Below are 16,313 nucleotides of genomic sequence, written 5' to 3'. Positions count from 1 at the left end.
GGATTCCTTATCTAACTTGGAGTAGGAAACCTCTCCTATTACAACTATAGAACTTATCCTAGTTTGACTAGGCACACTAAATGTCAATATCCTTCAACAAATTTTGATTTTTTTTTTGTTTGGAAATGACATAAGGGCCAACTCTTCGCCCTTAGTCGAAATTTTATTAGTAGAGAAGAAAGGTACAAGGAGAAGGGGGGACTAGGCCAAAACCACTTCCACAAGACATAAATCAACATGGAAATACCTATCAAAAGTGCTACTGAAAGAGCAAAAACAAAAGAGAAAGCAATACAACGACAATAGCTAATTAATCAAAAGCTCACTATCTAAAACGATACGTAATGCCTGAGGACAAATCACGACCACAGAGCCCAGCAATGAAGTTGGGAATTGGTGGATTAGAACCTAGGTTGGTAGCTCCATACTCAGCTAATTTGTCAGCCAAACTGTTGCCTTCCATGTAAATGTGGGTAACCTTAAATTGAATGGACCTAGCATAGTGGAGGCTATTTATCCAAGCCACTCTCCACCTCCAAGGAACCAGATTGGAGGACTTGAAATAATGCAAGATTAGAGCCGAATCCTTTTCCAACCATATATTATTCCAATCTTGCACTTTAGCAATAGATAAAGCTTCAATAGCTGCTAAAATTTCAGCTTCAACTGCACTCTGAACTAAAAATATTATGAGCAAAAGCACCTTGAAAAATTCCATCAGAGTTTCTGAAGACTCCACCAAATAACCAGCAGTATGGGGGCCTCTAAATGAGCCATCTATGTTAACTTTTAACCATCCAATCGGCGGAGGCTGCCAAACGATACGAATGAACTTTGGAGCCTAGCCTTAAGCCTCAGAGATGAAACTCCAAGAGATTAAACATTGGTACAGCAACCAAAGAGTTGGAATAAGGTGAAAAATAAATAGAGGCAGAGTCTTTAAGGGTCAAGATCAATTTTGATGGATCTGTTACTAACAATTTTGCTACTTGTGGAGTTATTATTATAGATTCTGATGGAAATCCTCTCATTGCAACCACAAAAAATATTGGAAGAGCTCAGTACTGACTACAGAAGCACTTGTACTAAGAGATAGCCTCATTTTAGCCAAATGGAAAGGCTGCCAAAATGCCATTAATTGTTGAAGGAGACTCAAAGCTTGTTATTGATGTTGTCAACAACAAGATCAAACCACCATGGAGACTTCTTCAAATTGTGGAAGATATCAGGAGCATTGCAAGAACGTTTAACTAAACCATTTTCAAGTACATTTTGAGAGAATATGCTTTTGCCAACCTTGGTCATGCAACCACCGAAGAAAACATTTGGGAGACTTCTTTTCCTTCTCAAGTGACAAAAGCGCTTTTATTTGATTTGACAAAAGCGCTTTTAAACATTTGGTGTATTTAACTCTGTTTGTAATTGCTTATCAAAAAAAAAAAAATTAATGTTGACATGGGGAATTTGAGCACAAGGAAGAACACATAAAGATAAAGAATTCTGTACGTCAGTCATACTGTGTGTGGCATGGCTGACCAATCAGTGCACATGTTAGGGATGTTTTGGATATTTCACTTCAATAAAACAGGAATAATTTTGGAATACAATCAAAGTTATGTGACTTTTAATTGGGTAGTTGTATCAGTCACATGATATGACTGCCGTATGCTAGACTTTGTCACACATAAATTCTTCTCCTTCCCTTTTTTCGGAAGTAATTGAGGATTGGACAAAATTAATAGAAGGGAAATGATCTGAGTGAATAGAAAGAAAAACAAAGGTGCTATGGAAATCAAGAATAAAAAAATTCGAAGTTAAATATATAAAGAAGAAAAATATATCTTATATATAGTTTGAAAAACTGATTACAACTACCTAAGTGATAGAATCCTCTATTACATAATATAAAACACAATTATTTTAAAAATCCCATAAAAACTAAAGTGTTTTTTTTTTCCTTGGACTAATGTAAGAACTAAAATGTCAACATAGTCAACAAGAAATGCGGGTGTATACTTTTAATTATACAGGAAAGAAATCCTTCTCCAACGCCAAAGTAAAGTATCATATTTACTTGAATTATAACTTTTTCTTTCCCTAAACAATTAAAAAAAAATTATATTTCACCTAAATATTTAACTAGCTCCACCATTGATTTTTCCGTAAGCTCTCAGGAAAGATTTGAGTCTGACCTACGTCTTAACCTTTTTTTTTTTTTTTCTTTTGGAGAATGACTAAGCAACCTAAGTCTTAACTTTGGGTTAAAGCAATTGACTAATTCACCAATTACTCCAACTGAGGGCAAACATTGTGATCAGCTCCCGGGTACAAAGAACAAACAAATTAGAAAATCGAGGAAGGTGGACTTGCTAAGGGGAAGAAAACAAAAGGAGTCTTATGGACCTAAAACCCGGAAACAATAGGCCCCCGGGTACAAGGAAAAAAAAAAAAAAAAAAAAGGAAACCAAAGAAGGTGGATTTGCTAAGAAAAGAAAACAAAAGAAGTCTCATTAGTTTGGCTACTGATTGGAGCCCTTTCCTAGGCTTGGATTTTTTTAAGTTTGGCCTCTGGTACATCAGTGTGTGTTCTGCTATGTGGGCTCTATCACTTTTTGGTTTTGTATATAGGGATCCAATCGACCATCCACGAGCAACAAGATTCAAGATAGGGAAAATTTCACACATGGTCACTCAACTATGACTCATTTGACACTTTGGTCACTCAAGTTTCAAATATATCACTTTGGTCACTGAACTATTACATTGTCAATCACTCTAGTCACCTAAGGAGTATTTTTTTTAATGAAAAAAATTAACAAAGTGACTAAAGTGATTGACAGTGTAATAGTTGAGTACGTGACCAAAGTATCAAATAAGTTATAGTTGAGTGATCATTTGTAGAATTCTCCCTTCAAGATATTAAAAGCCTGTAGGCATCTTGGAGAATCTCTTATGTGCATGGTGATCCTTAGGGTTACTACCAGTAGCGGATCCATGATGTAAATTTGTGGTCTGAGGCTTATTTATAAGAATTTTTTTTTTTTTTTTCTATCAATGTTACTTTCAAAAAATTTTGAGACTAAATTTTTAGGAAATACTAATAGAAATTGTTGTAACTAAAGAAAAACAGGGAGAAGAAATGTGGAAAGAGGAAACAACAAGTAAGAAATTTTTAAGAAATAGTAATATAAAATGTGGTAACAAAAGAAAAAAAAAGGAAGAGAAAAAGGGAGAAAAAAAAACAAGAACAAAATGGGGGAGAAGTAAATGAGGAAAAAGCAAAAGAAACAGGCATGAAATGCCTCTAAGAGGATTTGAACCAAGGTCACAAGGGAAATAACACATCTTTTTGCCAATTGAACCATTTTGCACGTATAATCGGTAATTTGGATTGAGCCATACGTGGATACACCCCTGGTTACTACTAGACTTTCTCAATTTTAGCCAAGTTGTGTAGGAATATTGGTTACCTTAACTTACTTTAGAGTTGCCTATAGATAGGGAATTATATTTTGACTCTACGTGGGGTTTTTTTTTTTTTTTTGGTCTAGGGTCACTATGTGATGTTAGGTATAGATTTTGAATAGAATGACAGGAGTATCATTGGTTGGGGATTTTCTGTTCACGTAGTCATCTAGTTTTCACTGCAGGGAGCTTAACCTTCAAATTATGGAAGGATGGGGTGAGAATTCACATTGCTGTCACCCGAAACATGATGGAATATGCGCCAAAAAACCGGTCGTGTAAAATGGCCAGTAATGAAAGATACGACCCATAATTGGAAGCGGCAGTGCGCTAGATTTGGTACAGATTACGCCGGAAGAGGCCAAAGAGTGGACAAGACGTTCTGCAACCTTTATAGCGGTAAAATAGAACTGCAAGTTGCATGGGCTCACATGATCATCTTCTTTTTCAATGCTCTCACTTTCCTTTACAGCCACAACATTTGTCGCATGTTGCAATAGTCAATCATTTTCTCAAATCTCTGTGGCTCTAAATTATTTTCAATATAAATTACCAAAAGAAAGAATTGTCGCAAACACCCGACATCATACTTACAGTGGCCCAACACCAAAAAATATCCACCGCTCACTGACCTTTCTTTTCTGTTTTTGGTCTGAAACCTCTCACTCTCATAGTCCTTGCTTCTATAATTAGCCTAAGCACTCCGTAGCGGTTAAGACTGATTATTCATGCTAGTTGGTGTTTAGTAAGAATTAAGACTCTGAGGTTTGTTGGGTTTTGGATTTTATGGAGAGGTATGAGATTTTGCAGGATATTGGAGCTGGGAATTTTGCGGTGACAAAGTTGGTCAGAGAAAAGTGTAGCGGAAAACTCTATTGTATTAAGTTGATTGAGAGAGGCAAGAAGGTTTGCTAGCTTCTTCATCATCTCCTTCACCTCAGGTTTTCTGGGTATTTTTTTTTTTCCTGATTTTTTCTGGGTTTTGCAGATAGATGAAAATGTTCAAAGGGAAATCATGAACCACAGATCCTTGAAGCACCCCAATATTGTTGAATTTAAAGAGGTTAGTAAGAAGTAATGAATTTTGTGCATGTTGTGGCACTGACCGATGTTAGAAATGATTTTGCTTCTTCCCCTGAATTGCATATTCATTTTCTTTGGATTAACAGATACTGATGCTATGTTCTGTATCATTTTCCCATAAGGGCATTGTATATTCAAGTATCATGGTCATTTATGCTTAAATTGGTAGCTGAAATCATATACCTCTATTAAAGCTATGATCTTTACTTCATCCACTCTTTATATGGAGTGGAGCCTATTTCTGATAAATTGGGTGTTTAAGAGTTTTGGGGTCTCTTTCATGCAGGTCCTGCTGACACCAACTCATCTAGGTATAGTAATGGAGTATGCTGCAGGAGGAGAACTATATGAGAGAATTTGCAAGGCTGGTAAATTTAGTGAGGATGAGGTAAAGTAATTTTCGCGGGGGTGAGTTTTATTTCATAAAAAGTGGCCCCTTTACAATTTTCAGAAAAAGAAAAACGATTCATCTTATCTTAAAGTACTTTTTTAGTTTTCAATAGTTCCTAATGTAAGAAAAACTTACATATCCTTGCATCAGGCAAGGTTTTTCTTCCAGCAATTGATATCAGGACTTACGTACTGTCATAAAATGGTAAGTACAAATTGGCACTTTTCAGCTAAGTGTTGTATTTCTCCTTGGTTGACTTTTAGTAAGGAAGTGATTCTTCTTGCAGCATATATGTCATAGAGATCTTAAGCTTGAAAATTCACTCTTAGATGGCGGCACAACACCTCGTGTGAAAATATGCGATTTCGGATACTCGAAGGTATTTCACAGAACCCATGATCTTTCAATTTTGGGATTTGGGTTAGATGGGATGTTGAATAATGTTTCGCTTTGTTGTTGTAGTCACTACTTCAATCTCAGCCAAAATCTGTTGTGGGAACACCAAATTATATTGCACCTGAAGTCCTATCTAGAAAAAAATATGATGGAAAGGTGAGTGCAAACTCTTGTGTCTTTCTCATTGATAATAGTGTTTGCTATTGCACACTTTGTGCATCTTTGGATCTAACGTTACACAATATAGATTTCAGATGTCTGGTCTTGTGGAGTCACCTTATTTGTCATGATCTTCGGGGCATATCCCTTTGAAGATCCTCAGGACCCTTTAAACTTTACAAAGACAATCCGGGTGAGTGGCATTACAACCATTTCACTTCTCCCCTCTTTTCTGAGTTAAAGTTATAATGACATACATGTCTCATGGCAGCGAATTCTTAGCGCACACTACTCAATCCCACAAAATATCGGAGTTTCCAGGGAATGTAGGCATCTGTTTTCTAAAATATTTGTGGCAAACCCAGAACAGGTAATCTAGATGTATATCATTTTTGGTGATGAGCTGCTAGATAATTAGAATTATTGATCAGATGGTATGGTTTCCACTTTCTATCAAAGAGTGAAACAAAATTAAATCATATGTATTAGTTATCTTGTAACCAATTATTGGTATGCTGCTATATGAGGAATTTCTTTTAGTTTTCATTTCCCTTTCTTATTAGGGTCTCTGCATTTCTCTTAATTTGTAGAGAATAACAATCCCTGAAATTAAGAGCCATCCTTGGTTTGTAAAGAACTTACCTATGGAAATGATGGAAGGAGGAAGTTGGGAAAGCAATGAGGTGAACAATCCATCCCAAAGTGGTGAAGAAGTTCATTCTATAATACAAGACGCAAGAAGACCTTTAAAGGTCCCAACTGTCAGTAGGCATCTCACTGGAAGTAGCATGGCTCTTGATGAAGCTGATGTTGGAGGTCCAGAAACAAATGGTGATTGTGTGTGCCAAATAGAGTAATTGAAGTGTGTATATATGATATAAATAATTATGGCCATGTGACTTGGCCTGGTACATGGCCCTTAATAATGAACGTATCATTTCGTTTGCTAAGGATGAGTGTATCATTTTGTGTTACTGTGATTACAAGGGTCGTTTCTAAGCTTTTCCTTTAAAATTAGCACAAGTATTGGTCCATCAGCAGAGAATGTTGTGCGAATTGTGTATTGTTTGTGTCCTATAATTTGTGTTGATGTATACAGACAAACCACCATTTAGAGATTAGCAGCCTCACTAGGGTCTAACCTTGTTGGTCTTTGTATGTCATCTGAGTTTTTATCATTTCATTCAAACGCTGGTGAGCTGGGGCATGTTTGTTATTTGGAAAAACTAACACCCGACACTGTGAAGGTCACGGTTTTAAATCTCAGTTAAAACCTCAGCGGCATTTAGGGATAAGACGAGGAATGAGTATTAGCGGAGATAGAAGAAAAACAAATGACCATTGAACTCAAATATTTGATCATTTGATACATCTTACATACCAGTATAACATTCATTCAAATGGTTAAGGCTTACTGTTTGGTGTGCTAGATAGTTTTGAACAAATTACTATTGAACTCAAATATTTGATCATTTGATGCATCTTACATACCAGTATAACATTCATTCAAATGGTTTAGGCTTACTGTTTGGTGTGCTAGATAGTTTTGAATGATTTGCTACATAGAAGAAAAACAAATTACTATTGAACTCAAATATTTGATCATTTGATGCATCTTACATACCAGTATAACATTCATTCAAATGGTTAAGGCTTACTGTTTGGTGTGCTAGATAGTTTTGAATGATTTGCTACATAGAAGAAAAACAAATTACTATTGAACTCAAATATTTGATCATTTGATGCATCTTACATACTTGTATACCATTCATTCAAATGGAGAGGCTTACTGTTTGGTGTGCTAGATAGTTTTGAATGATTCGCTACTGTAGATTGGCTTTCTGAAAAGAAATAAGGACAACACTTATGCGGTTAGCTATAACTGGCCAGTGAGAGCAAAGGGCAATTGTGATATCCGAAGGTCCAAACCAAAAGGTGTTCTGGTTTTTCCTCCTTTGATTGTTAAGGAAGCAGCCTTCTTCTCCATTTGAAATACCAATAGGACGATCAAAGCAAATTGACCTCAATATTTACTTACAAGTAAAAAGGCCAACTCACACAGATTTATTTCACACATATTTTCAACACCCACGGATATCCGTGTGAAAGACAATTTCATACTGATATCCGTGTAAACTAAGTAGAATTGGGCCCACATGAGTTTGTGCAGTACCAATAACAACAAAAATCTATGTGAAACAGCAATACACACAGATATCAGTGTGCAACCTAAAATACTTTCTCATTTATTCACACGGTTGTGCGTGTGTAAATAAGTTCACACAGACTTCAGTGTGAACAAGATGAAGCTGACAGACTACAACTTATAATTTATTTATGAAACTAATCCAATAAGTTCCCTTTTCTGGCCAACAACGGATCCAATAATTCGGTGTGGTCCAAGATTTGATTGATAATTGAAGCCTCACCGTAAATTCTTACCTTAGTGCATGTATTCATAATTCATTACGTCGAGGACTCTTTCTTTTGACAAAGTAACGGAATTTAGCCACTTTCATAGAAACTTAGTGAATCACACAGTAAAATAAAGAGATATTTCTGCTGGACAGAAACGTTTATTAGACATGTTTTTCATGTATGGCCATCCTATAGCAGAGGGCTACATTAGGGCAAGAGCAAAATTCAGCCCCTAAATAATTTTTTATAGGGCTGGGCACGGTCCCAGACCGGCACTGGATTTGCTGGGACCGGGACCGGGACCGGCTTTTTTTTTTCGGGCCGGGCTTGCAGTTCCAGAGAATAGGGACCGGGCTAAACCCGGACCGGGACAAGCGGGCCGGTTTTTTCGGGCTTTCGGGCCTAACCCGTCTTTGAAAAAAAGAAAAAAAGATTGATAAGAAAAGAAAGCCAGAAAGGTTTTTGGCTTTGAAAAATCGAAGGGAGTAGAGATTTGGATTGCTGGGAAAAGAGAAGAAAGATCGTGGGTTCTTTTAGTTCTTGATGTCGTGCACGACTTGCGGTGACAGTAGCGACGGCAGCGGAGGAGGACGAAGAGAACGAGCACGATGACGGCACCGGAGTTGAACTTGAAGAGCGAGAGGTAGAGGAAATGAGGAATAATGGACTGGCTGATCTCTAGTTTTTGGAGGAGGAGCAAAGTTGGGGGCTTGGGGTTGACTGGGTAAGGAAGAAGAAGAAGAAGAAGAACTGAAGAAGAGAGAAGAAGAGGAGAGGAGAGGAATCGTGAAAGAAAGAACTCAAGAAGAAGAAGGAGAGAGAAGAATGATAAAAGAAATATAAAAGAAGAAGGAGACAGAAGAAAGAAGATGTAGAGGAGAGAGAATAAAGAAGAATGATAAAAGAAATATAAAAGAAGAAGAAGAAGGAGACAGAAGAAAGAAGATGCAGAGGAGAGAGAATAAAGAAGAATAAAAGAAATATAAAAAAAGAAGACGAAGGAGACAGAAGAAAGAAGATGCAGAGGAGAGAGAATAAAGAAGAATAAAAGAAATATAAAAAAAGAAGAAGAAGGAGAAAGAATAAAGAAGACGCAGTGGAGAGAGAATAAAGAAGAAGGATACGTCAAAAGAGGGAGAGGATAAGTACAAAAAATAAAAAATATATTACTTGTATAGTCAAGTTCGGGTTCTTCGGTCCAAAAGGTCAGCAAAAGTCAGGGACCGGGACCGGACCGGCAAGAATGAGTTTGGGACCGAACCGGCCCGAAAACAATTATTTTCAGTCTAAAACCCGACCCGAACCGGCCGGTCCGGATCGGTTCCTCCGGGTTTTTCGGTCTTTCGGTCATTTATGCCCACCCTTAATTTTTTATTCATGAACTAGTTAACTATCTCCAGTAAAATAGAGCTAAATTAGCCCTTTAAAATATTTCATGATTTTACATTATGTTTTTCAAATTTATGATTTTATTTTATTATAATAATATTTTAATTTAGACCAAAGTTAGTTTTTGAGACAAAAACTAATTCTTTAATGTGTACGTTTGGATAAGATATCTATATGTTATTGTTGATAACATTTTTGGATAGGATGAATAAAAGTTTTATTTCAACATTTTATTTCATTTTTTTGAACGAAAATAGGTCAGCCCTTTCATTAAATTCAGCAAGCAGTATAAGAATGAAACACCCCAATGGGGTCGACAGAAAGCAATCGTTCTTTAGAACCTCAAAAAAACCCTATTCTAAACGAATAGCATCCCTGAAAGCCCCTAGTACACCCACCTTTTAGGAAGTCTACGCACCATTATTCTAACAAAAACCAGAAACCTCGAAGCAGGCATAAAAGGTAACAACTAAGGCACTGGTTTTTGCGACTCAAAAACAAAGATTAAACTAAAATATGTCCATCCTCCTTTTGTATAAAAAGAGGAAGGCCCAAAATTAAAATTAAAATAAAACCCCAGAGCCCATATGGACCCAATTCATCCCAGTCCAGACTAAGCCCAACAACCCAAATTTTATGAAACCCTAGCAAACAGCTGCTCCACAACATAGCCGCTACCAAGTTGCATGTCACCGTCGCAGGAAAAGACACCGTCGCCCCTACTGACCTCCTTCAGGCCATCACCAGCATAGCCTAAATAGCCACCACGTTGAGCATCCCCATCCCCAGATTGATCACCAGCCCAGAGAGCCCAAGTAGGAACACCGTCGTCTTGGAAACCTCCATCCCCATAGCCAACAAGCAAGGAGAACCACCCAGTACGTGGCTACACGAGATCTGAAATCAAGCACCGCCACAGCCACTGAAGCTCCACTACCGTCAGAGGGTCAGAAGCATAGCCCTCGTGCAGCACCATCGATGCCACCAACAGAGGAATTAAGAAGGGGAGGCCGGCAATGCCACCCCACCTTCACTGCAGTCCTCTGATCCGACAACAGCCAAGTCGGATCCAGCTTCCTCCACCGAGAAACAAGATTCATACACGACACCAACCCGCCGCTCCCGCTCCCCTCCCCCATAATCACCACCTGGATCGATCTTCCAAAGAACTTGTTTAGATCCAAACCCACAACTTCCGCACTGCAGCCATCGCTGAACGCAACACACACACAAAGGATTAACAGACGAAAGCCTGCCATGGTCTCCATTGACAAAACGGAGAAGGTACAAGAGATTCACGCCGCAAAGGAGAGCCTCTCTCAAACCCTAGCAGAGTGCTAGGTCGTGGTTACAAGCGATAAACCCTTGTTTTATCAACATTTTATTTCATAAATAAATTATTACATGAATAATGATACAAAATCATAAATTAAATCATTGATATAATGGCATAATTGATAACATAATTGTCTACCGTTGGATTGCAATTGTTGTGTAACATGAGCCGTTGATTTTTTTTCAAATCTATGCATTTTGCATGTGTTAGCCCTTCCCCTTTAAATCTATTGGATTTGTCCATGGGGTCTCGTCAGAGCCCAAGAGTTACCTTTAGGGCTATTTTCAACTTCCTCACCCCCCTTTAGACATGGACCCACTTTTAGCCCTATTACATTTTGCTCGCTGGAGTTCTTAATTTTCAAAAAAGACTAAAAGAGCTAGAAAGCCCAGTTTGCCCTCCTATTGGAGATCCGCTTGAGTTTACCTCAACGAATAAAAGCATGCTTTTGTATATATATTTACAATAAAGGCAGTCGGCATATTTCGCTTATAATTACCATCAAAATTATTAAATGACAGTTGATTTAAGAAATTAATTTAGGCCTAAAATTAAGAAATTAATTTACCCGAAAATCATTAATTTGCACTTATTCACCCCAAAACCATTAGTTTGCGCTTATTAATTTACCCTCAAAACTAAAAAATTAATGATTTTGGGGGTAAGTTAATTTCTCAAATCATTGTCAAGTTATAGAGAGTTTCCCAAATTTATTCTTGTATTAAATTAAGGGGAAAAATTCACTAACGGTGTCTGGACACTTAGGAGACTTTCAGAATGATACCTGAACTTACAAAGTTATCAATGTGATACCTGGACTCATTATTTCGTATTAATGTCGTACCTACGACCAATTTCCGTCACGAAGCCGTTAATTCTGACCACGCGTGACGCACGTGAGGTGCAAAATGAGGGCAAAAAAGACTTTTTCAATCCATCAAATCCTAAATGAATTAATTCAAAATTAAAATTAAAAATAAAAACTGAATAATTATTATATTGAAAATAAAAGCTTCCAATAAAAAAATAAAAATAAAAGCTGAATAAATTTTTTCACTTTGTTCTATTATCCAATCCAATACACTCTCGAAAAAAAAAAAAAAAAAAAAACCCAATCCAATCATCTTGACTGGATAATATCCCCATCAAAACGTCCCTGACCAGGATTGCCGGGGGTGTAGGTTCAGTTGTTGTAGCCTGAGATTGCGGCTCCGACCAGTGCCCGGGGTTCTGATCATGGTCGCTGGCTTGGCGTTGGATTGGACTAAAGCGGCGAGTTGGGCGGCGGCGGGATCGAAGTCGGATTTCGAATGGAGTTCGAATTTGGGGCTGCACAGGACCTTCTTCCGATTGTTTTGTTGCGGCGGGCTGGGATCGGGTGATAGTTCTTGTTCACCGACCTTGGTTTGGAACTTTGGATCAGCTAGTCCGGATCTGAATTTAGGTAGGTGGGTGAACGTGATTCAAGAGGCCTTCTGCTGGTCTCTCACCCCTATATTCTCCTGTAGCCACATTCTGCACACAGAGAAGGACACCAAAATCACCCTCTTGATTGTTAGTTCAATTTGAGATTAATGGCTGGAATGAGTTTTGAATGAGTTATATATGAAGATGTCATTGATTACTGCCAATAAGCTTCTCTATAATCAATTATTGGCTTACCATTGCTGGTGCTTTTATGTGTCATAAAACCACGGATTCCCAGAGTTCCGACTTCCTCTGAGTTATCGTGTCCCTTATGTCCACAGTAATCTTTCCCTCTATTTATTGATAAACGGCAAAGCAGCAATACTTGAGCTACAATTTATGAACTCATTTTCTTGGGTTTATAGAGAAGCTCAATCATCTCTCCTCTCGAAAGCTCAAATGGGTTTGCTGGGTTTAAGAAGATGAACATGAATGGGTTCAAGAACATGAACAATTGCTGGGATTTTTTTTTTTTTTTTTTGGTTTTTGTTGGGTTTAAGAAGATGAACATGAAGAATTGCTAGGTTCAAATACTTTATCTTGATCGCTGTCACTAGGGTGGGAGTGGTGGTGGAGGAGGAAAGTTGACTAAACTGGATTTGGAGATGGAGTTTCAGGAGGAGATAGTTTGGTGGGTATCCAAATCCAAATGAAATTTGAATCAGCTTCTGAAGGATCCAAATCCAAATTGAAGAAGATAATAATAAATAGGTTTCTTTGAATTTCATGGTCAAGGAAGTGTTGATTTTTAGTTTTTGATTCATGGTCAGAGTGTATTGGATTGGGCAATAGAACAAAGCAAAAAGAAGAAGAAAGAAAGAAAGAAAGAAAGAAAAAATTATTCAGTTTTTATTTTTAATTTTGAATTAATTCATTTAGGATTTGATGGATTGAAAAAGACTTTTTTGCCCTCATTTTGCACCTCACATGCGTCACATGTGGTCAGAATTAACGGCTCCGTGACGGAAATTGGTCGTAGGTACGACGTTAATATGAAATAATGAGTTCAGGTATCACATTGATAACTTTGTAAGTTCAGGTATCATTCTGAAAGTCCCCTAAGTGTCCAAACACTGTTGGTGAATTTTTCCCTTAAATTAAGGGGCTAGTACAAGAAATTAATGATTTTGTTTAATTATCTATGCATTTTTCTGGTACTGTATAAAAAATTTGCAGGCTTGCTCACTTAAGGGACAGTTTTTAAGAGACTGTGAGGGACAAGTGAATCTGACGGCTGAAAATAAATGCACAGTTTTAGTGAATCATGTCCATCTCCGACCCCTAAGAGCATCTGCAGTGGGGACCAAAATTTGGGTCTAAAACCAAAATATGAGTTCAAAAGTAAGGGAATAAGGCTGCAGTGGGTCGGAAAAATTTGGATCCATATTTGTCGGAGACCCAATTGTTGGCTCAAATTTAGTCCAACGGAGGACTCAAAAAATTTGGACTCAAATTTTCGTGGGACCCACCACATGGGGTTCTGACGCATGCAAGTGGAATAGATATCAGAAATGGCGTGGGTCCCATATGTTTTAAATCCCAACAGCTATATTCACTTTGAAGCAAAGGCCATGATTGAATTAATTATTCAATCTGACGGCCAGAATTAATTAAACTAATTATATCAAAATTCGTTTTAAGATTATTTTTTTTTTAGAAATGTAAATTTTTTGTTTTGTCAGTAAATATAGCCGTTGGGAAACGGCTTTGTCTTGTCATTTTTTTTATCTTAATTTAAGATATGTACACACACATATATTAAAACAAACATAAAATAGAAGACTCAAATATGAATCAGTTCCACAGTGGAAAGATTTGTGTTTTGGACCCAAATTTGAACCTAAAAATATGAGTCCAAAAATAAGTCATGCACCACTGCAGCACCCAATAAAAGTAATTCTTTTTGTACACTATTTAGATGGACTCAAATCACTATTCCAGCTTATTTGGACCCAAATTTGAGTCTAAAAAATAAATCTCCACTGCTGATGCTCTAAAGAGATCCGCAACTACTACATCTCATTGATTTATGAAAGAAAGTAGTAGGGATCTGGACCCTCTCGGCCCTTAATATAGGTCCCCTCCTGGCCCAAGCTCAGTATTTGAATGTTAAAATAGTAATTATGAATTTTTCGTAGATTCGTATATGATAAAAATCTTAATTTCGCCAAAAAAAAAAAATCATTTTTACGCGTTTAAACTACGCGGCGGAAACTTCCCAATCTGCCACATATGGCTCTTTCATATCCAATTTCCTCACCTTGTCTTCCTCTTGAAAAGGACTGCACCTTCCTTCTATAGGTCATTTGGATAGACATACCTCCCGTTTCCCTTATTACATACGCCATACCCTCTCTTCCTCTGCTTTTCTCTTTGCTTAGGCTTTGCTTCTCTTCACAACTTGTGTTCCTTCCATTTTTCCATCAACAATGTCTTCTTTGATCGTACCACCAGTCCTAACCACCCCCAGAGACGACGCCATCCTCCTCCACAAAGCCTTCAAAGGCTTCGGCTGCGACAAGGCCGCCGTCATCAACATCGATCCTCGCCCACCGTGACTCCACCCAGCGAGCCTACATCAAACACGTACGAGTACCGCACCATGTACTCCGAGGACCTCAACCACCGCCTCTCCTCCGAGTTCAGCGGAAATATCAAGAAAGCCCTCCTCCTCTGGACCCACCACCCTCCCACCCGCGACGCCACCATCGTCCGGGAGGCCCTCACGGGGCCCAATATCATCGATCTCAGAGCCGCTACTGAAGTCAGCTGCTCTCGAACCTCCACCCAGATCATGCAGTTCAAGCAAGTCTACTTTGCGTTGTTTGGTGCTCATCTGAGTTTTTATCATTTCATTCAAAAGCTGGTGAGCTGGGGCATTTTTGTTATTTGGAAAAACTGACACCCGACACTGTGAATATCACGGTTTTAAATCTCAGTGGCATTTAGGGATAAGAGGAGTGAGTATTAGCGGAGATAGAAGAAAAACAAATGACTATTGATCACTCAAATATTTGATCAGTCATATGATCAGTTGATGCATCTTACATACCGGTATAACATTCATTCAAATGGAAAGGCTTACTGTTTGGTGTGCTAGACAGTTTTGAATGATTTGCTACATAGATGAAAAACAAATTACTATTGAACTCAAATATTTGATCATTTGATGCATCTTACATACCAGTATAACATTCATTCAAATGGAAAGGCTTACTGTTTGGTGTGCTAGATAGTTTTGAATGATTCACTACTGTAGATTGGCTTTCTGAAAAGAAATAAGGACAACCCTTATGCGGTTAGCTACAAGTGGCCAGGCCAGTGAGAGCAAAGGGTAAGTGTGATAACCGAAGGTCCAAACCAAAAGGTGTTCTGGTGTCATCGAAAAAAGAAAAAGAAAAAAAAAAGGTGTTCTGGTTTTTCCTCCAAACCAGAAGCTTTCTTCTCCATTTGAAATACCAATAGGACGATCAAAGAAAATTGACCTAAAATATTTACTTAATGCAATGATATCATGACTAATTGCATCGTCAGAAGGATGAAGCTGACTGGCTAATTTATAATTTATTTATGCAACTAATCCAATAAGTTCCCTTTTCTGATCAACAGCGGATCCAATAATTCGGTGTGTGGCCCAACATATGATGGATAATTGAAGCCTCGCTTTGAATTTTTACCTAAAAGTTGGTGTATGTATTCATTACGTGAAGGAGTTTTTCTTTTGACAAGGTAAAGGAATTTAACCACTTTATAGAAAATCAGTGAATTATACAGTCAAATAAAGAGAGATTTCTGCAGTACAGCCGTACAGGAACGTGTATTAGACATGTTTTTCATCTATGAGTTTACCTCAACGAATAAAAGCATGCTTTTGTTTAATTATCTATGCATTTTCCTGGGACTGTATAGGAAATTTGCAAAAATTTTAGGTCCGCTTCTGGGCCCTCATCGATTTATGAAAGAAAGTAGTCGGGATGTGGACCCTCTCGGGCCTTAAATCCTTAATATAGGTCCGCTTCTGGGCCCAAGTTGTAACAAAGAAAAATTAATTCAATTCAGTTTTACTGTCTCAGTATTATGAATTGGTTAATTGGTCATAGATTCGTATATGGTAAAAAAAAAATTATAACATGGTCCCGGCCAATAAAAATCTTAATTTCGCTAAAAAAAAAAAAAAAAAACAAACAAAAACAAAAAAACGCGGCGGAA

The 16,313-nt window shown here is 37.7% G+C and overlaps 1 protein-coding gene across 1 annotated transcript; it reads left to right on the top strand.

The window, feature by feature from the left end:
• The first annotated feature begins 4,049 nt into the window (after positions 1 to 4,049).
• Positions 4,050 to 6,612, top strand: LOC133745120 (serine/threonine-protein kinase SAPK2-like). The gene is made up of 9 exons (XM_062173112.1): positions 4,050 to 4,371; positions 4,454 to 4,528; positions 4,835 to 4,936; positions 5,090 to 5,143; positions 5,226 to 5,318; positions 5,402 to 5,491; positions 5,583 to 5,687; positions 5,766 to 5,864; positions 6,085 to 6,612. Exons 1-9 carry the CDS (start codon positions 4,252 to 4,254, stop codon positions 6,349 to 6,351), a joined length of 1,005 nt encoding a protein of 334 aa, XP_062029096.1. The 5' UTR covers positions 4,050 to 4,251; the 3' UTR covers positions 6,352 to 6,612.
• Positions 6,613 to 16,313: the final 9,701 nt, after the last annotated feature.

The sequence above is a fragment of the Rosa rugosa genome, chromosome 4 (genome assembly GCF_958449725.1).
Source record: "Rosa rugosa chromosome 4, drRosRugo1.1, whole genome shotgun sequence".
In the NCBI taxonomy this organism is placed as follows: domain Eukaryota; kingdom Viridiplantae; phylum Streptophyta; class Magnoliopsida; order Rosales; family Rosaceae; genus Rosa; species Rosa rugosa.
This window is presented reverse-complemented; position numbering and strand designations above follow the sequence as displayed.

Bases quoted from the DNA above. Each gene is read 5' to 3' on its own strand.
- LOC133745120 (XM_062173112.1), top strand. From the start codon at position 4,252: ATGGAGAGGTATGAGATTTTGCAGGATATTGGAGCTGGGAATTTTGCG. The intron at 5,492-5,582 runs GTGAGTGCAAAC...TACACAATATAG, and splicing joins GAAAAAAATATGATGGAAAG to ATTTCAGATGTCTGGTCTTG. The intron at 5,865-6,084 runs GTAATCTAGATG...CTTAATTTGTAG, and splicing joins TTGTGGCAAACCCAGAACAG to AGAATAACAATCCCTGAAAT.